Source organism: Zophobas morio, unplaced genomic scaffold (assembly GCF_036711695.1).
Source record: "Zophobas morio isolate AGI-343-1 ecotype UQ-CSIRO unplaced genomic scaffold, CSIRO_AGI_Zmor_V1 ptg000799l, whole genome shotgun sequence".
Taxonomy (NCBI): domain Eukaryota; kingdom Metazoa; phylum Arthropoda; class Insecta; order Coleoptera; family Tenebrionidae; genus Zophobas; species Zophobas morio.
The window spans coordinates 128,060-146,407 of NW_026972902.1; the positions used below are offsets into that span (position 1 = coordinate 128,060).

General features: G+C 33.7%; 5 protein-coding genes and 2 long non-coding RNA genes across 11 annotated transcripts; 3 read left to right on the forward strand and 4 right to left on the reverse strand.

Annotated features, from left to right (window-relative positions):
- Positions 1-137: 137 nt before the first annotated feature.
- Positions 138-4,379, reverse strand: LOC135121936 (general transcription and DNA repair factor IIH helicase subunit XPB-like). Its single transcript, XM_064046205.1, has 20 exons — positions 4,314-4,379; positions 3,984-4,068; positions 3,880-3,929; positions 3,661-3,782; positions 3,292-3,606; positions 2,971-3,028; positions 2,775-2,924; positions 2,573-2,725; positions 2,393-2,517; positions 2,246-2,339; positions 1,911-1,965; positions 1,766-1,850; positions 1,573-1,701; positions 1,416-1,508; positions 1,206-1,355; positions 974-1,046; positions 822-911; positions 619-753; positions 395-557; positions 138-340 (listed from the first exon to the last, which is right to left on the reverse strand). The coding sequence occupies exons 1-20, from the start codon at positions 4,360-4,362 to the stop codon at positions 220-222; spliced, it is 2,295 nt and encodes a 764-aa protein (XP_063902275.1). The 5' UTR covers positions 4,363-4,379; the 3' UTR covers positions 138-219.
- Positions 4,380-8,620: 4,241 nt separating this feature from the next.
- Positions 8,621-9,298, forward strand: LOC135121956 (uncharacterized). Its single transcript, XR_010279176.1, has 3 exons — positions 8,621-8,676; positions 8,742-8,878; positions 8,949-9,298. It is a non-coding gene; the product is annotated as an uncharacterized LOC135121956 (long non-coding RNA).
- Positions 9,299-10,931: 1,633 nt separating this feature from the next.
- Positions 10,932-13,771, forward strand: LOC135121941 (uncharacterized). Of its 3 annotated transcripts, none has more exons than XM_064046211.1 (10): positions 10,932-11,004; positions 11,107-11,199; positions 11,370-11,449; positions 12,019-12,143; positions 12,538-12,713; positions 13,024-13,068; positions 13,149-13,354; positions 13,418-13,488; positions 13,551-13,640; positions 13,697-13,771. In XM_064046211.1, the coding sequence occupies exons 1-10, from the start codon at positions 10,985-10,987 to the stop codon at positions 13,736-13,738; spliced, it is 948 nt and encodes a 315-aa protein (XP_063902281.1). In that variant the 5' UTR covers positions 10,932-10,984; the 3' UTR covers positions 13,739-13,771. The 3 variants fall into 3 exon arrangements, with proteins under 3 accessions (XP_063902281.1, XP_063902279.1, XP_063902282.1); XM_064046209.1 differs by having other exon boundaries at positions 10,974-11,004; positions 11,104-11,199; XM_064046212.1 differs by having other exon boundaries at positions 10,974-11,004; positions 11,104-11,199; positions 13,033-13,068.
- Positions 13,772-13,836: 65 nt separating this feature from the next.
- LOC135121955 (uncharacterized) lies at positions 13,837-14,822 on the reverse strand. 2 transcript variants are annotated; one of them, XM_064046226.1, is made up of 7 exons: positions 14,705-14,822; positions 14,484-14,536; positions 14,358-14,405; positions 14,239-14,289; positions 14,133-14,173; positions 14,024-14,066; positions 13,837-13,972 (listed from the first exon to the last, which is right to left on the reverse strand). In XM_064046226.1, the coding sequence occupies exons 1-7, from the start codon at positions 14,777-14,779 to the stop codon at positions 13,885-13,887; spliced, it is 399 nt and encodes a 132-aa protein (XP_063902296.1). In that variant the 5' UTR covers positions 14,780-14,822; the 3' UTR covers positions 13,837-13,884. The 2 variants fall into 2 exon arrangements, with proteins under 2 accessions (XP_063902296.1, XP_063902295.1); XM_064046225.1 differs by having other exon boundaries at positions 14,454-14,536.
- Positions 14,823-14,954: 132 nt separating this feature from the next.
- LOC135121953 (uncharacterized) lies at positions 14,955-16,232 on the forward strand. 2 transcript variants are annotated; one of them, XM_064046224.1, is made up of 7 exons: positions 14,955-15,020; positions 15,077-15,127; positions 15,185-15,306; positions 15,507-15,564; positions 15,618-15,837; positions 15,897-15,992; positions 16,153-16,232. In XM_064046224.1, the coding sequence occupies exons 1-7, from the start codon at positions 15,007-15,009 to the stop codon at positions 16,165-16,167; spliced, it is 576 nt and encodes a 191-aa protein (XP_063902294.1). In that variant the 5' UTR covers positions 14,955-15,006; the 3' UTR covers positions 16,168-16,232. The 2 variants fall into 2 exon arrangements, 1 of the variants encoding a protein (XP_063902294.1); XR_010279174.1 differs by lacking the exons at positions 14,955-15,020; positions 15,077-15,127; positions 15,185-15,306 and having other exon boundaries at positions 15,441-15,564; positions 15,667-15,837.
- Positions 16,199-16,840, reverse strand: LOC135121954 (uncharacterized). The gene is made up of 3 exons (XR_010279175.1): positions 16,752-16,840; positions 16,584-16,694; positions 16,199-16,416 (listed from the first exon to the last, which is right to left on the reverse strand). It is a non-coding gene; the product is annotated as an uncharacterized LOC135121954 (long non-coding RNA).
- Positions 16,841-17,112: 272 nt separating this feature from the next.
- LOC135121950 (sideroflexin-1-3-like) lies at positions 17,113-18,293 on the reverse strand. Its single transcript, XM_064046219.1, has 7 exons — positions 18,169-18,293; positions 17,926-18,103; positions 17,780-17,841; positions 17,662-17,710; positions 17,469-17,576; positions 17,266-17,352; positions 17,113-17,207 (listed from the first exon to the last, which is right to left on the reverse strand). The coding sequence occupies exons 1-7, from the start codon at positions 18,217-18,219 to the stop codon at positions 17,113-17,115; spliced, it is 630 nt and encodes a 209-aa protein (XP_063902289.1). The 5' UTR covers positions 18,220-18,293.
- Positions 18,294-18,348: the final 55 nt, after the last annotated feature.

An 18,348-nucleotide genomic window follows, 5' to 3' on the forward strand; every position in this document is an offset into this window, starting at 1 on the left:
TTTAGGCTAATACTTTTGTCTCTTCAAGCACAGTGGAGCCTTTTCAAGCGTTTCATACGAAAGTAAATTAGCAGTTTACGGCAGTGCGAGTTGATAAATAATGAGATATATTCCAGTAAACAATGAAAGTTTGTAACTTAATAAACTTATTAACTTTATTATTTGGCCGCCATAGCGACTCATAAATTACTACACATAAAAAATTAAAATCCGAAGCCGTTAAGGCTTGTATTTTCGTTGAAGCCTTTTCAGCAGGGAAGTTCCACCGCTTTTCCTTTCACCGTACTGGCCAGAAGCCCCGCTGTAGCTGGACAGTTTACTTTTTTTCTTAAAGATTGTGCTTAACGGAACATTTTAAAAAGCCGCGAAAAGATTTTTAAAAGAAAATTTCAACCTGTCTGTAATAAAGTCATCGTTATCACCGAGCTCTTCCAGAGCATCCTCGTCCTTGGCTGCCAGGACAATTTCAAGCAGTCGTAACTGATCTTCTTCAGAAGAGAATAACAACTCAGGATCGTCCATCCCTTCCAATTTTGTAATAATTTGAAATGCATAGCCTTTTATAAAAAATAATGTAAAAATTTTATGGTGGTTAAATTATATAAAAAATAAGAGCACCCTGATCTACAAGAAACTGCTGCCTTTTAGAAGCGTAATACATTTCGCGTGTGTCGCATGAGACAATATCATAGAAAAAAGCGTTATATTCACTGAATTCGCACGTCTTCTTTCTACCTTTCCGCAAGATTCTTCCTGATCAGCAGAATCATCACGACCATAATAAGCAAAAAATACGCGTAACATAATAAATATCAAGAAACCCAAGCGCTGTGCTTCCTGACGACGTGCTCCGAAGTGCGAGGAAATTTGTATTAGTACGTTGGCATCTGGCAAGTCGATAGAGTTATCGCCTTATGTATGCAACAAAGCAAGAGAAAGTTTAAAAATATAAGAACAATGAAGACGCTTTTACCAATTTTTGATAAAAAAAGGGTGCTGATGTTCTGTTGCGTCATAAATCTGTCTAGGATGTGCTTTCTGTCTCGCTATATAATTATTAAAATGACAACGGAAGGCGAAGAATTAAAATAACTACGCAACATTAAAGTTAACTAGCACGTAACTACATTAACTTTCTCGCATGCAAGCTAGACCAATATCATACTGTTCTTGAGTATAACAGTAAATCTTAATAACAAACTTACCTGCGATGTTTTTCCGTAGATGTAAGGAGCTTTAAAAGTTTTAGCGTAGTGTTCCAACGCGAAAACACAGTCGCTAAAAACAATTATTTTGTGGCCAAGACGCTCGTGACGTTTAATGAGAATCTCACAAGCGCGATACTTGTTAGGATTCTTGCAGAAAAAACAACATATAAAAGATTATGCTCCTCCCACGAGGCAAACGAATTGAACCATTGTCCAAAGTAAAAGGCGTTTTTCCTTGTTAGCGAGATTCAAATACTCATCAAAAAAGCAGGGACTCATGGGGCACCAAACCTCCGAGCACTTTATTTATACCAGCATCCTATACGTTTTGAGGTCGGACGCAGTTCATAAGAGTTGAAAGTACCTGGACTTTAGCGATGTAGCCGCTGTTTTGCAGCTCCAACCAGTTGGCCTCATATAACTTAGGGCCAATCAAGTAATTTAGATCAGTAGTTTTTTCATCTTCACGCACAAGCGTAGCGGTAAGGCCCACCTTTATAAAACGAGGTGCTTGCGTACAGTAATAGTCCCATATACTTTTTCGTGAAGAGCACCACCTTACAGTGACAAGATATGCGTTCCATGGCCTTCCGAAACATCGCAGCGGGTACCACGTGCACTTCGTCCATGATAAGAAGCCCCCTAAGTGTAATGCAACGCGTCACAAACAAAAAAAGGACGGAGACTTTAGTTAAAGCTAACCACTGGTTGCTGCTTATAAAATTCATCATTTTCAGTCGTTCGTAAGAGATGGCACCTTTACATAAGCAGCAAAGAAACCGTTAACACTACTACCGCGCTTTATAGAATAGAACTTGGGAGTTAAGAACATGAGCTAACAACTAGCTAACCAAAAATCTGCTTACTAAAAACCGAAACAAACTATTAGAGTATTCTGTTTCTACAAGAGACAAAATAAGTTTTATAAAATACTATTCTAACGCTCACAGCTCTTTTTTAAAATCGGTGTATAAAGGCTAAGCACCTATTATAAACCTGGGAAGTAAAGAAAGTAAGGCCCTTCTAGCTAATAAGACCTTGCTTAGCGAGCATGTGATAAGTCGTTATGCATACAGAAGGAAAAGGCAGGTCCTGAGTGCGGTCGCCTGAAATAAACTTAATGACTTTGTTCTAACCGGCTAGGATTTACCGTGATGTCAAACATAAAAAATTAACAAAGCAACCGGGTTAACACGGGACCACAGAAGAAACTGGCTGGCCCACTGATCCACAGCCACTGCAGAGGTGCACAAGACGAGCGTGCTCTTTTTAATGGTGCAAGCCACGGTGACGCCAGTGAGAGTCTTTCCTGGTTACCGCTTTAGCTATTTACAGTAGTGCTCTTGAAATAGCTCGCAAGCAACCTGCCCCACATGGGAGTACTATTATCCCACTGCGGCTTCTGCCATTGCCGAAAAGCTTAGCCAAACTCGCTTCTTGATACGGTCGTAGAACAGTCGTCGGCTTTAGATCTAAAGAAAGACTTGGCGTGTTGAAGTCGTTCTTAAAATCGTACTCTGCAGCGATCGTTTTTACAAGGGAAGCAGGCAGATGCAATTTAATAACCCTCGACAAGAGGAATGTCGATTTCAATACACTTTTGTTTAACAATTGCAAGCTTCTCTTTTAAAATTTCAAAAGAAAAAAGCTGTTCGTTTTCCTCTTCAAGAGCATCATCTTCAGTAAGGACTGTCCTTAAAGGCACCTGAGCTTTCGCTTAAAGTTAATAAGTTAGCAGTATGTACTTAAACTTTATAAATACAATTCTCCACAGCAGGCCTGACTTTAATATTTTGATCGCAATCTAATTTGTTCAATTCCTAACAAAGTTTATATAAGTTTGCAAAACAGTGAAAATATTTATGCACTGCGAAAACAACGACTTGGCCTACACAAGTTTATCTAAAATTAACTTTTTTAAACCAAAAGGCAGACTGTGGCTAATAACGTAACAACTTTTTTGCTTAAAAACCGCACAAAAAATTAGGAAAGGATATTACCCAACAGGAAAAAAACATTCGTTAACTCTTTTTAAATACGCCTTAATAGTTAACGAAGCTACCCTTAACGGAACCCAAGCAACCTCAAAAGCCAATTTTTCTGGCTCTGTGGAATGCACGACTCTGGCATCAATAATGACGGGTTCACGTAGCAACCGCTGTAGTTCACGCACGTAGGAACTCTCGATATAATAGCGCTTGCCCTTCAGCACCAGTCGTACTTTTCCGTACGTGTCAGTGACGGAGCGGATGAGCGTCTTGACTCGATCGGATATTGGAATTTTGGAAAGCTGTTCTAAATACTTTAGAATATCGTCCGTCTCAAGGCCAATACTCGCCGCAGCATACAACGAATACGGCGTTAACTTGTATTCATGTATAAAAGTAGGGCGGCACACCTGTTAATCGGAAAAAGATAGTTGACTTGAAGTGTAGATCAAAGCCAAAGCTACCGGTTCAGCGATAGCTATAAGAAAATCTTTCGCTGATTTATAAAGAGGCGAAAAGGTTTCAACATAAATTTTGCCATCAGGAGAAAGCCATATCGGTCGATCGGCAGAGTCGCACACAGGCGCTGGAAGTATAGTTGTCATAAAATTTTGGTAGGATGTACAAAAGCAGTAGATAAGTGGCAAAGTTATTATTTAAGAAATATGTAAAATAGTAAGAACCAATTCTTGCAAAATCACGTTCAAAAAATTGGCTACACTCATCGTCACAGCTGAATATAAAATTTATAAGTAATTAACTAAGTTCCAAAAAAAACTCAATAAACCTTGTCTTCTCTAAATTTGCTGTATTATCTTCGAAGGCGAGTTCGGCGGCTTTTGGTAATAAAAGATTATAATTGTCCTCTTCCTCTGATAAAATTAATATTTATATATCTCAGAGAGGTATAAAAATTTTTATTTAATTATTAGCTCGCAACAAAGATATACTAAGATATGGGTAACTAACATTTTAATAATAAGTTTAAATTAAAAATATAGTGAAAAACATTAATGCAATAATAAAAGTTATTCAATTTTCAAGCAAAAATCTTTAGATCTTTTATTAATTTTGGAAGTAATGATTATTTTATAACATAAATTTATCAAAAAATAACTGTATTCAGAATATGAGTCTAATTCTTCACCAAAAGTCCTTTTTGCCATTAAAAACCAAAAAGGAACACTCGATTTCCTTACTCCGCAGCTTCTCTACAATAATAAAATTACATGTGCCCTCGTGAAGTGATTAGTGGGGAAGGAAATCATGTATTAAATATTTGATAATAAACAAATTGTAAAAATATATATTATAAAGTAATTTCTTTATAAATATTTATTAAAGATAAAAAGTTTTTCTCTATTTCAGTTATTCTTCCAGATTTCTCTGTATTCTAAGATTTTCACCCGTCTAAATTATTCTCTTGGTTTAATATTATTTTCCTCAGTGATTGAACAATATTCTCCATTTTTAATTAAATTATTTTTCTTGTACTTAATAAATAATTTTTTAAGTTGTTACAAAGAAACATGTACATTTTGGTGGGAATGCCACTACACTTAGTTCTTTTTAATTTCATTAAGTTAGATGCAAAGTAAAAAAGTTTATAATGTGACTTTCTTTCATTATATATAAAAGCTTGAGTAGTTTACTTTGGATCGTAACGATTATCATAACTAGCGCTTGGTCTCCCGCATACAAGTTACTGGGAGTTTCCTAGTTTGATTATAAGACATGCATGAAGAAGCGTTTGTTTAAGTTTTCAAATGTGTTATAAATAATGTTTACCTCTACAACTTTGAGCAAAGTCGGTTTGCGTCACGAGAGGAGATATTTTTCTGTAAATAGTATAACTTGAGTCGCAATACTCCAAGTAACTGACGTTTTAAAAAATACCCGTACCCTTTGCCATTACTTTAATAGTTTTTATTTTATATTAAACTAGAACCTAACAACTATATCTTATAGGCCTTAATTGGTAATTTGAAAGGTCGTGTCGATTTTATAAATGATCTGAAAGGTCATAAGAATTATAACGTGAGTTATAATCGCAAGTCCTTCTAAAACCAGAGGCGAGCATGCTAGTATTCTTTCCTTTGCAGTATTTTTCTATATGCCAAATATTTAGTTATATTAGTTAAAAGAGTGCATTGGATAGTACGTTATTTCCTTTTCAACATTTTGTAGGAAAATAGTAGTAGCCGAATCCATATAGGCTAAATGAAATAGAATAGTAGATCCGGACCTGAAAACTTTATTGCTATACCTTCTATAGTACCTATAGCTTAATTACTCAAAAGTTTCTTAGTATTAACCCTTTTTATCTAAAAATATTTTTTTCCAATCATATTTTATATGGCCTAAATTGGGGGTATCATAGTATCGATTTGATCATCGAACAATTTATTCATATAAATTGAGTATTTCTGGAGCTTCTCTTTATGCTATCTTCCTTCCATAATTTTACCATAGCATTTATATAAAGACTAGCCCCTTTATACAACGTCTTTTTTATTAAATGCATCGTCAGCTATTACTAAGACCACCACTACGTTAGTAAGGAGTTTCTAAATGGTACTCTCCAGTTGGTTTTCAGGTAATATTGCCCTTATAAAGCCGTTATTGATGAATATATAAACCGGCTGTTAGCCAATCCCTTTTCCACTTAAGTATATTTGCAAAAAATTAAGCTTTTCTGTAGTGAAAGTGGAGAAAAGAGGCGCATGCTGGATTTAGCTCAGCACGCTACAGGTCGGCATAAAATTTCTAAAAATTTTATTTTGCGTTAAAAGAAATAATATGAAATGTAATTATGCACTTCACTTTGACTTTAATCAAGAGGGGAATCAAACATTATAGATTGGGAGCTGTTAAAGTAACCACCGACCATGGCGCCTTGTCGAGCTCCAGTCAAATGAGCTACCTTTAGCACAGCATTAATAGACCACGCGAATAACTTTTCAAGTGACTTATCACTTCTTCTTATATTAAGGTCTCCCTCTAAAAGGCAATAATTTAGCAATAAAAAGCAAGTTCATAATTTAGACAGTTTAAAAAAGAAAAATTTAGATGTCAGCCTCAAGTATGGTATAAGTAGTTAATGATCTCTTAATATAATCTATAGCAGTTTCGTCTCTTGTATGTAGGATGCGCCCGCGTAAGCGTAAGGGTCAGCAGCATTTTCTAAGGATTATCAAGCTGCACTATTACGTGTTATTAACCTTTCATTAGATTGTATATCTGTTGGTAAAAGGTAAAAGTATCTTTACTTCGTTATAGTGACTACTACACTTAAATTTTTATATGCTTTGGTTATAATTAATTATCAATGCAATTAATGTTTCCATTAGAGGTAAATTAATCATTTACATGTTTCTTTGCATTATATGCAATAGCCCATAAACTCTGACATAAGCGCACTTTCGTTATGCTTTCACTTTCTTCTCTTTTATCTTTTTAAAATATAATCCACCTTTACTCTTTAAGATTAGTGAATTTTAAAACTAAAAGTGATATCAATTTAAAAGTTTTTACTGAGATGATTATCCTCTACCTTGATTCAAGGCGTTACAATAGACGTAACGAAGGTGTTTAATTATTTCCAATTTTTTTTTGTTACTGAGTTGTTTGTCATACATAATGTACTCGCCTTTCAGAGTTGCGTTTAATTTCGACATTTCAGCTATCATAAAACTTAAGGAAGGTCATCATAGACTGTATTTTAAGTTTTCGGAGCCAGCAGGTGAATAAAACCAAGGTTAGCTCTTATAAAATATTCTACAAGAAGCAGTAAGGTTTTATCTTTTATTTACTTGGAACCCTACTTTAAAGAAACGAATTTACTGGATGCTGCTTAACCATTTATATCATTCAAGTTTTTGTCACCGCCAATGTTCTCTCCTGTTTAGGTAGTTAAAACACTTGAATTATGAGTGAAGTGGCCAATCAAAATGTCTAATTTAAGCTTATGAGTACGCAATGATTATTTAGTTTATATATGTGTAAACAACTCCACTCGCCCTAAGCTGTTCTCGGGTGCGGCTGCATAGAAATTCAATAAACCAGGTTTCCTCTCATTTATATAACATCCTTGTGATAGGCGACACAGTTTAACTTTAAGGCTACGCGCGGAGGGAGCTAGAATTAACACTATAAACAACGTAAAAGATTAATTCTATATTTTACAATAAAAAAATCGCATTGTGAAAACTGGCAGTTAAGTTCAAGAGAATAGAAAATATTTGAAATTTTTAAAAAAGGCTTAGTGGGTCCCGCAACAATTTTTTTTATTAAAGGGCGGAGCACCTCTATACAAGGAGATCCAAATAATTATATATTATATCAGTCGAAGAAATACTTGGTATTAAAATCTTTTACAGGACTTAAGCATCAAGTTAAACTGTCTCAAAACCAAGTTTGTTCAATTGTTTTTTAAATAATAAGCTAATTAATGGAGATAATATATATAATGCAGTACTTAATTTTTAATAAGGAAAGTAGCACCATTCTTACTTTTTATTCTACTTAACAAAACTATAATAAAGGCTTACATCATGAAAGTAAACCTATTTGACTTTTAAATGTGAACAAAATACTAACATTTCCAGGCTGCCACATTAGTAATACTGGTAATCAGAGAACCCCAAACTAAACTACCAACATGCTTACAGCCGTTCTCATTATTTTAATAAGCTGAGCAAATTTTTCTAAAGCACATTAACAAGTGTCGAAAAACTGATAACGCTTTTTTTTACTAAATGACTTATTTAGTTTGTGCTTGCTTACTACATCGTTAGTTTTCTATATTTTAGTTAATCCCCTTTTTTTGGCAATAACTTAGTTTACTACTTTACCTTTTTGATAGGTTCAATTAATTGTGGTATATAAATTTAATTTAATAAAAAAAATAAATTAATATTTTTCAAATATATCTTTTTAATAATTGAAATATATATAATAATGTTAAACATTATTAATAAAAAAAGTTAGCGAATTTCTATAAGGGCTAAGCTTGAATTAAAAACTGCGAGAAACAATAAAAAATTCTGTATTAAGCAGTATGCAGATTTATATAAATTTTAACTTCATTTTTTAGTAAAGAGAGACTTAATAAAACTTTAAGTTTTACAAGTGAGTATAAGTAACAGTAAATTTTGACACTGACATTTAGTACTGACGTACTATTCTTCCTTTTAAATTTAAAGTTTTGTATAATAAGAAGGTAGAGATATAAATTTTTTTTGTATAAACTATATAAATTAAACAGTTTCGACGTTTTATAATAGAGTAGCGATTGTTTGGAAACATCGATTGGAAAAAGTTCCCGATTACACTTGGTAGGGAGCTCGAATAATTGAAGTTATTTATTCGATCGAGCCCCAGCAAAAGTAAAGTGTGAGTGTATGTATTGGAATTACTTGACTTTGTTATTGTTAAAGTTGCGACCATCTAAAAATGTTTTGCAGTAAACCAAAAAGTAGGTAAGTTGATATTAGGTTTTTTTCTTTGGTGATGCGTTATATAAAATATATTTTTTAATGTGCAGCTTAGTCTCCTAAAATCTTTGAATTAATTCCTAATGGTTTATCATCCACCTGAAGAAGAAACCACTAATACTGTTCTACCTCGGCCTTCGACCCTCCTTGGCATTTTTTTGATCTCTCTTATATTTTGGCATTGTTGGTATTTCTCTAAAACTTATGTTTCGTATATTTCAAGTTCTTGTGCCGATTAGCGCAAACAATATAAATAGGCCCCTATTACTTGGAAAAGTTGGGACTGGAGAAATTCTTTATATTCTATTATATGATTTATTTTCGTTGATAGCGTTTTATCTCCTGTTTATCCGTCACGGTGATCTTGCATTTACTTACACTGAATAATTATAAGCTGCTTTCAGTTAGGAAAAATTGAACAACGCTTGTAACAACCTCTACTGCCGCGTGTCTAGCAATAGCACGTTTACTTGTGTTAGGAGCGTAGCTAATAGAAATATACTCCCAGTTAAACACCTTTTTCAAAGAAAATTTAAAAGCTTGAAGTTGTTGATTTTCAGATGTAAACTGTGGGAAAAGTTATATTTATAGTCGAGGTTATATACATAGGAGAAGTAGCTATGAAAACAGTAATATATACATTTAAAAAAAAAGGGGGCTCAACTAACATTATATTTAAATAAGAATGTGATTTAATAAAAGAAGCCCGTCAACCTGTTATGAGCAATTATTTACTATTTTAAATTTATACTTACCATTAATTTTTTTAACTTTTATAAGAACGCAAAATAGAGTGATTTTTTACTTTAAAATATACATCGTTTATATTGTAGCTCAAACTTTATATAGTAGTAAAAGCATTGAGACGTGGTGTAATTACTTGTTTTCTAGGTTAAAAATGTGTTCAAGCTTGTATTGTGACGACTACTTCCTTATATTTGTAAAAATTCCTATAAATATAAATATTTTAGTAAGTTAACTTGAACGATAGAGTTTCAAGCAGGTTTAAAAAATATTCAATAGTACTCTTTAATGTAGGAGAAAAACCAATAAGTTTGCAAAAAACTTTCACTATACTAATCGTCGAGGTCATAAAAAATTAAAATATTTTATTTACTTTTTACTGCAGCTTAAAAGAGATAACAGTTGGACTTTTTAGGCAGTAGACCAGGAGAGAGGAAAATTTAAGAGGTTTATATACTTAACATTCTCGTGGAATTAAGATAATATTTTTTTTTTTAAAAAAAAAATAAGCTAAGAGGTACTGTTGTAAATTATTTTTGGAGTCAGTCTACAGATGCGAAGAACAAAGTGTGCTGAGCGCCGTGAAAAGAAATAACGGCGGTTATCAGTTCACTAAAGTTTAAGCCTTTATTATAAATTATTGCAAAACACTATCATGAGTACTTATCGGGAATAATGTTATTAAAGGCCGTATATTCATAAAAAAAGTTTTTTAAGGTACATTAACTATGGCTATATTTTACGAAATTTTGAGGAAAGCAGTGTTTCCCATTGCACTGCAAGGTATTATCCTCTACGGGGTCAGAGCAACTCTAGCTCAAGAAGGTAGCGAAAAAGGTAAGACAATTTAATTTGTAATAATGCCTATGTTGTGAAGTTCACTTAACACCGAGAATGCAATGATGCACTTAAGTTAAAAAAAAAAAAGTTACTATGTTCCATGACTCGCTAGCTTCTTAACTTTCATATGACGCAAAGTCATCCGAAAATATACCTACTTAGGACAACTTTAAAAAAAACTAAACTAACTTCACTGATAATCTGTTATACTCAAGTTTTACTAAGAAATATAATATGGTGTATAATACGTTATTTTGTTCATTCTACCCCATCAAGCGCATTATAAAAGCCACAACAGCAATGTACTATTTAATTTAAACACTTATTTTGCAAATAATATATGATAAATAATCTGTAAAATTATACTTAGTTGCTGTGTCTGTCGTAACTTAAACTTCGGCACAAGTGTACCACAACTCAACCTTACAAAAATTTAAATCTGGATTCATTTTTTTAAATAAAATAATATTTTATGCACTGCACAAGCGCTATTTCTCGCTAGTTAAATTATAATAAATTATTAGTATTATTTTAGGAGTTAAGCAATTTAAAATTAACTGGCGCCCTCCACTCCCTTTTGTCAAAGTCGATGAGCCCCTAATAATAAAATACACTGATTTGTAGCTGTCCATGCTACGTTTTCTTCACACTTCTAAGCTTAGTTGGTCACCATAATCCCGTTGGTTACCCTTTTTAGCTTGACTATAAAATGGTATCTCCCCCGTCGCGGTAAAATTTTTTTGGCGTTGTTGTTTTTCTAGTTTTATTTATGTATATTATATAAAATTTGTACTTTATATTAAAATTTATTATATTGTTATTTCAAAGTAGAACCAGGCGCATAGATGACTATACTTATGATAGGAGTTATCACAGAAGATCGAGAAGCCCCATCGATAGCGGGCGTCGCTCTGAAATTTTTAGGTATGCGTCTATTATATCTCGCTTATAGAAATTTACTTTTACTTTGACATCCATCAGCTTCTATGCTGGTTTTAAGTTAAATATTTCCTGCTTTGGTGTATATTTTATATCTCTGCCGGTGTTTTTTCTTCCTTCGTAGAAATTCTAGTATTATTTCCTTTTTTTTTTAGTAAAGGCATTTCAAGTCACTACGCTACAGAACGTGTAGTTGCTTCTTATGTGGACGACTATTATCCTTCTGTTCGAAGAGGTTCGTGGTGATGATAAACTGATGACGACCTGATGTAGAAGAGTTTATATAGTATTTATTGTTTGGAAGTACCTTTTTTATTTAAAAGTACCACATAAAAGTTCTTAACAAGCTGGTTTACACTCGAAGATGATGAAGCGAGAGATGAACATAGAATAGTTAAGAGTTAACTTTCAATAAGATCATACCTTTTAACCCATCCCACCCCTTTTTACCTTGTTAAGAAAAGGATGATCTTTACTTTTTTGCCGAGAACAATTTTAATTAAGTAGGATTTTTTCTTCAATATATTGTTCTTGTTTGGTATTTTATTACACAAGACGTTGTGGCTTCAAGAAAGAAGAGTTCATCTTCTATTCCACTCGTAGTAGTTATTTTTTTTAACGTATACCTTATTTAGCGGTAGCATTGGCTATTATTATAAGCAAAGACGTTAATTATAAGCCTATGAGTTCAAAATAAAATTCTTGGTGCGTTCTGAAATAGTATTTTCTGGAAATTAAAAGAAATAAAGAGGATCAAATCTGGATTTACTAGTCCCGTGCTTATATAATTTTAACGTTTAATAGCGACGGTCATCTGCTACAACTGTGATTCCCTCCGCCATGTAGCTGCCGATTGTCCAGAACCTCCTCACTGTGGCGGGTGCGGTGCTTACGATCATATCAAGAAAAACTGTCCTCATCGAGACAAGGTTTACAAATTATTAAAAAATATTATTAAGTAAAAAGGTCGCTAGATTCGCTATTTATAAATATTTATATATTTAGGTATAAATAGAATTATATTAATAGGAATTCTCCTGTTAATCTTTGTTTTAAATATAGAGACTAAGCAAGCAGCATGTGTTTTGGGGGTTTTAGTGTACAACGCATTATAATAATTCTTACTGAGTTTTAGTTAATCACCAAGCCACCATTGCACACGTTGGCCTTTATGATTTTTTTTGGGCATTTTTTTTTATCCTTTGACCACTTAAAAATTTTAGTAGCCTAGCCTTAATTTTTTACTTTTATTCAGTCGCTGGCACTTTTAAAAATTCTTTTTATTCCCGTTTAGACGTCATTATGTTAATTGAAAAATCATAGCATTGTAATTACTGTGGAAAGATCGGACACTTGCAGAATAAGTGTCGAGCCCGCCTCTTCTCTGCTGCTGCCTTGCCTCCTCTGATTTGTCGACCATACCCCTACGAACGCCTGCTGAGAACCTCATATTATCCTGAAAGAACTCCAAACAGGCCAGACCTTGAAGAAGTAAATAGGTCTGTCCACTTTGTTTATTACCGCTGCTCTTAAGAGTAACGCTCTTGCTTTTGTTCGTCACATAATAATTAGTGCAATGAGGTTATCGTTAGCAATCACCCTTAAATTTTAAGTTTACTCTGATTGTATACAATTTAACTCTTGAAAAAGTATATATGTTAACGTGAGTTGCTAACTAAATAATTCGCTTTCTTTTCTCCGAGCGGAAAATTTTTATATTGCAAGTACGTTGATGAGTTTTTTAGCACATCGTTTTACCAAATTTATACTTTATCTTTAGTTGTCTTTATCTTCTCTTTATAACTAAAGATCTACTAGGGAAAGGTTCGGTCGATCGAGCTACATTTTAAAAAGGTTTCAATTTATTTTTCCGCCCTTAAAAAAATAAGATGAAAGCTTTTCTTACTTTAACTAACCTTTTTATTATATGAAAGGGAAAACTCTCACCACGGAAGACCTTTTGGGGCGGAATTTCGTGAAGGCTCGCATAGATTTTATGATAGAGAGAGCGAGCCCCGTGGTGGCTACTATCGTGAAAGAGAAAAAGAAAGAGAGAGGGAGAGAGGCAGAGAAAGATATTCTGATGAAAAGATTGAGCGAAAAGAGCGCGAAAGAGAAAACTACTATATGAAAACTTCAGGTTTGTTTCTTTATTGTTCCCCGTATGCTGCCGAGTGGAGAATTGTTTAACATGGCACACTAGACTACACGCCCCGCTATAGTAAGCGATGCGGAAACTGCGGAAAGCCCGGGCACGACAAGACCACGTGTCGGGTAAGTGCCAACAAGACCATTTATAGTCGTATTTACCTCTCTTTTCTTGCGCACGCGTTTAGGGACCAGCAGAGTGCGAAGCCTGCGGCTCTATTAGACACGGCAAGCGCGAGTGCCCCCGTCTAAACGAAGTTTGCCCTCACTGTAACAGGGTAAGCCAGCTCTGCTTACGACCGCTTGGCCAAATCAATATCTGCTTTCTATGCAGATTGGCCATATGAAAGTAAAATGCCCATTACTGCGATATTAAGCGACAGAGAAAATGTTACTTGTTATTTAGTAGACGTAAATAAAAATGCATGCAAAGTAAAGCTCGCATTGAAATTGTTTTTAAGAATTCTTATCCGACCGCATAAAGATAAGGAAAATTGAAATGGGTTCGTTGTAATCTTTCCTTTAATGAGTGGCAAATCTGATAGCTCGCTTCTTCCTAATTGTTTCCTCTTCAAACTTAGCGAAGTTGGGCGAGTTGGACAGTCCAAATCTATAAATAGTTACTGCACTAATAAAGAATTTGTCTTTTAAACATGATAACCTTCGGGCTCTTTCCTTTCTTTTTTTCAATTCCTCTGAGTCAACTGGTATTAAATATAATAAAAGTGTAGCTCTTCATAATTTGTAATAAACTGAAAGAGAAAGTTAACCAGGTCCGCTGGCATTTGATTTTTGTTTCACTTCAAGTTTTCTAGAGAGAAGTAACATTGGATACTTTATTTATAGAAAATAAGGTGAACTTGTTAAAAAGTTTACCTTGAAGCTGTAACCAATCGTCCAACCGAACTTTTTAAAGGTAGACCAAATCTATGTAACATGCATAATATATTATGCTTTAAAAAAATAGCTTTAAAGATATAATTATTAAATGCTACCTTTTTAAGCGAGTTATTTTCTTATAATTTTCGTTGTTAACGTCAAAGCTATTATAACAATTAAATAAGATATAAGGTTATTGGGCTTAAGTAGACCGATCTGATCGGCGCTTTATAAGATTTAACTTATTGCTCTCAAACTCCGTAAAATCCTCTAAAACTTTATCAACATCTTGCAGCTTTTTTATTAAAAAATATTAGGTTAACTACGAAACAGAAAAAGAAATTGAGAAATGAGGTTTTTAAACTGTATCAAAGCCTGGATGGGTCAATATTAAAATAGTAATAAAATGCGTTGCATTAAATCGAATATAAGCATAAGAGTTTGTCTAATACAGCAATAGTACATTAGCTTGGTTTTCTTCATATATAGACGAAATTTCGTCCTCGTCGGATATGGTGGTGCGTTTTAACTCAGACATCCATATAGAAAGCTGCTCCTTCCAGGGAATTAAAATATTTCGAAGAAGCACAAGAGTTAGGAAGCTGGTCAGCCCCTTGCTGGATTGCATGGGTTGTAGCTATTCTCATGTTAAACGTTTGGGTGCTCTCGATATTGAGACCTTCTTTTTTTTTTAACCTATTTACAACTGCAAGATGGAAGCAGCTAGTAATGCACAAAATTCAGATGATATTGAATTAAAAGCCGATGACCTTATTGGGGTACTTGTAGATAGCTGGTTTAAAGAGCCAGCGGACGATAAAACACTTTTGAATAGCTGTAGTTCCTTTGGAGAAGAAAGCGACCCATTAATCTCTAGGCCTTCCAGGTGTATCCGCTTTTCATTGTAACTATTACTTTTACAAATATTTAACACATTATCAAGACTAGGTTTAGGTGCTAAATATATTCCGCATTTTCGTAAGGATCTTTCAGAGTTGAAGGGAGTAAAAAAGGAGATACTCGCTGAAAAACGTCTCAAAAACTCTTTAGAAAAGTATACGGAAGGTTTTTTAGTTATTTGTACGTTATATTATAAAGTATTTTAAACGGCGTAGTTTTTGTGCTATTATCTACTGGGCGTGGTACTAACGCGTTGCTTTAGTTTCCCAAATTTTTGCTTTTCTATTTAAAAAAAAAGGAGTTCTCTTGTTATCTTAATATATTGAAGGCTGATCATTATAAGACTAAGAAAAAAAATTTAAAAGACTCACATGAGAGCGAGGATGAGAGTGCTGAATTAACTAAAATAAATTTTAAACGAAGGTAATAATTATTTTTTGGGTCCTTTAATCCTCCTTATTGAGTTCTTATAGTAGTTCTAATAAATTTCCTGACCTTTATGAATTGCTCGTAAATACTAAAAAGCAAAAGAAGAAAATGCGTGCTCTAAAAAAAAAAATTTATTATGAAGCCAAAGTTAACGAGTGCAAGTCTAGTGCCCTTCAAACTCCTCAAAGATTTTTAACTTCCAAGTCTCATACTAAGGAGCCAAAGTTTTGCAAACTTTATCACGAAGCTTCTAAAAAGTCGTGCGATGTGCGTTTTTGTATGCTATTTATAAATTCATTTTTTTTTACTAAGGTATTTTAACTTAGTCAGAGCAGGAACTACCACCGAAGACCTTTTGCAAGCGTTTAAAAAAAAGAAGCAAACAGAAAAATATTAAAAAGGACCGTCGCCCTTTCAAAGAAGTATAACATTTTTCTAATTTTTGTTTCAACATATTAGTCAAGCATAACCGGAGGGGCATAACCCTGTCAATTAGTGGAGTGTAGCTTTTTATTTGCCTTTCTACTACTACGCTATTTATGAGTTTTTTATCTTGCACGAACTAATATATATTTTTTTTAGAGGCCGGGTGCCTGATTTTGTTTTACATTGCAAGAATATTGCTACCTTTTATTGAATTAGTGTGTAAATTTAGTTGCCGCTGCACAGAAAAAAAGGTTATAGCCCTTTGTTATAATAAACAAACTGTAACTTTTTTCCGGAAGCTTTCTCTTTAATTTCTGACTCAACTTTGTTTATGTCTATCTTTGCTTTCTGCGGAAACAAAGCGCAGCACAGTGGCGTTGCAAATAGTATTGAAATGCCGGTAACTCCAAGGGAAATGGGCTTAAATATATAAAGAAAAAAAGCATGTTAGTCGTGCGCTCTTCTTTTGGTGCGCGCGCCAGCGAAGAGGCGATAACTTTTATAGTTTTCTTAACATTCGTTGAGGCTTATTAAAAAATTTCGCGCCTATTTTTTTTTTGCTAAAAATAATTATTTGCTAAACATACAGTGGCCAGTGAAGGATGTCGCTGTAAAAAATTTTTTTTTGAAAGTGTGTTCATGACAATTGGCGGAATTGTTAGCCCGGGAACTGCCATGAATATTCGCGAGATTAAAACCTTTTTTAGAAATTTTTAGTGAATAACAAAGGAGTGTAAATAGGCGAGATAACAGACTTGGGATATTGCGCTTTTTGCTGCGGTGACGCTTTTTCCTAAACTTTCTTTTTCTTTTGTATCGGCAAATACATCGATTCCTTTAGAAAGCTCTACCTGAGAAATAAAAATAAAAAATAAGTAATTAGTACTACTTGTAAAAAATGTTTTGAAACTCTTTTTTTGAGTGGCTCCGATATAGTCATAGTGAATACTTAAAGGATATTTAGTTAAAAAAGTAGAAGCGAGATTAACTTTGAATTTTTATAGGTCTACTTTTTGATACTGCTTTCTTATTCACTATTATTCTATTACGCGTTTCATATATCTTATAAATAATAATAACTCTACTACTAGAAACTCCTTTAAAGATTGAAAAACTTTAAAAAAATTGCAAACTTTCCTGTCGCATAAGAGGTATATTAAAGCAGTTCGCGATAACCACGGCTCCAAAGGGTACCAAGCGTCCCATGAGGCCTATATACTCGGGTTAACCGCAATCTAAGTTACTTGGACGACTTCAGCAAAATAAGACCTCTTTGCCAAGCAGGCTTCCTTGCTACAAGCCTATTTAAACCCAGAGCAGCAACCATCGAAGCAGAGCAAGCAGCTAGATAAGCGCCTGTTTATATAAGTTTGTGTTTAAAGAAAATAGAGGATCAGTAAGGAGAAATTTTTTAAAGTACTTGATTAAAAAAAATTTTAAGGGTAAGAGGCCGGAATATTTAGCATAAATACCGATAAGCTGCGTATTGCTGAGTGGGATTGAGGCATTTCGGTTAGTGTAGTTGACAATACAGTTGAAAGTTTGATTGACCCATTGCCAAAAAAGTATGGCTGGTGTGCCTATTAGTTATAAATATTAGCGTATTATATTGATTCGTATAACTCATAAATACTAAATCTAATAATAAATAAAAATATAGTTTACTCTTATAAAAAGTCGTCATTCCTCCGACTACAATTATATTTCCGGGGACCTAATTTGTTTAGCGATAATATACTTTTATGTAGAGACATGTTATGCTATAAACTAAGTCTAAGTGTACCTGAAATGCCATTCTTCCTACAAAAAACTGTAAATCTCCGGTGTCTGGATGGAATGCACTATCTACCCAAGTTTAACAAAAACAGCAAAGTAAATAATTAAAGTTAAAGATCTAAAATATTATGATTATATATTTTCTTATTCAACCTCTGAGATACTTAGCTTCCCATAGCTCTTCTTCGCTCACGTCTTTTCCAAGTTTTAACTTACCCGATTTGTAATCTTCGAGTTTTTGTTTAGAATCTTGAAGCCGTTGTTTTGATGTACATATGTTAAAAGGGTTAGTAATTCTTAAAAAGTGTAAAACTCTTCCCTTGTATGTTCCCTAAATATAAAAAATTTTATACATTTTTTTTTAAAACCTAATAAAGTGTTAAACTAAAAAATAACCTGGTCATATCGAGGGGCTTCGATGTCAACAGTAGAAGATGCCATTTTCATAAAAAGGACCCGGTGATTCGAATGTAATTAACCGGAAACCGGGCAGGAGGAGGTTTAAGGAGAAATTAAATTATTAAAATCTATATTAAGAAACTTCTATACTGCGATAAGACCCAACTGATAAGGAAG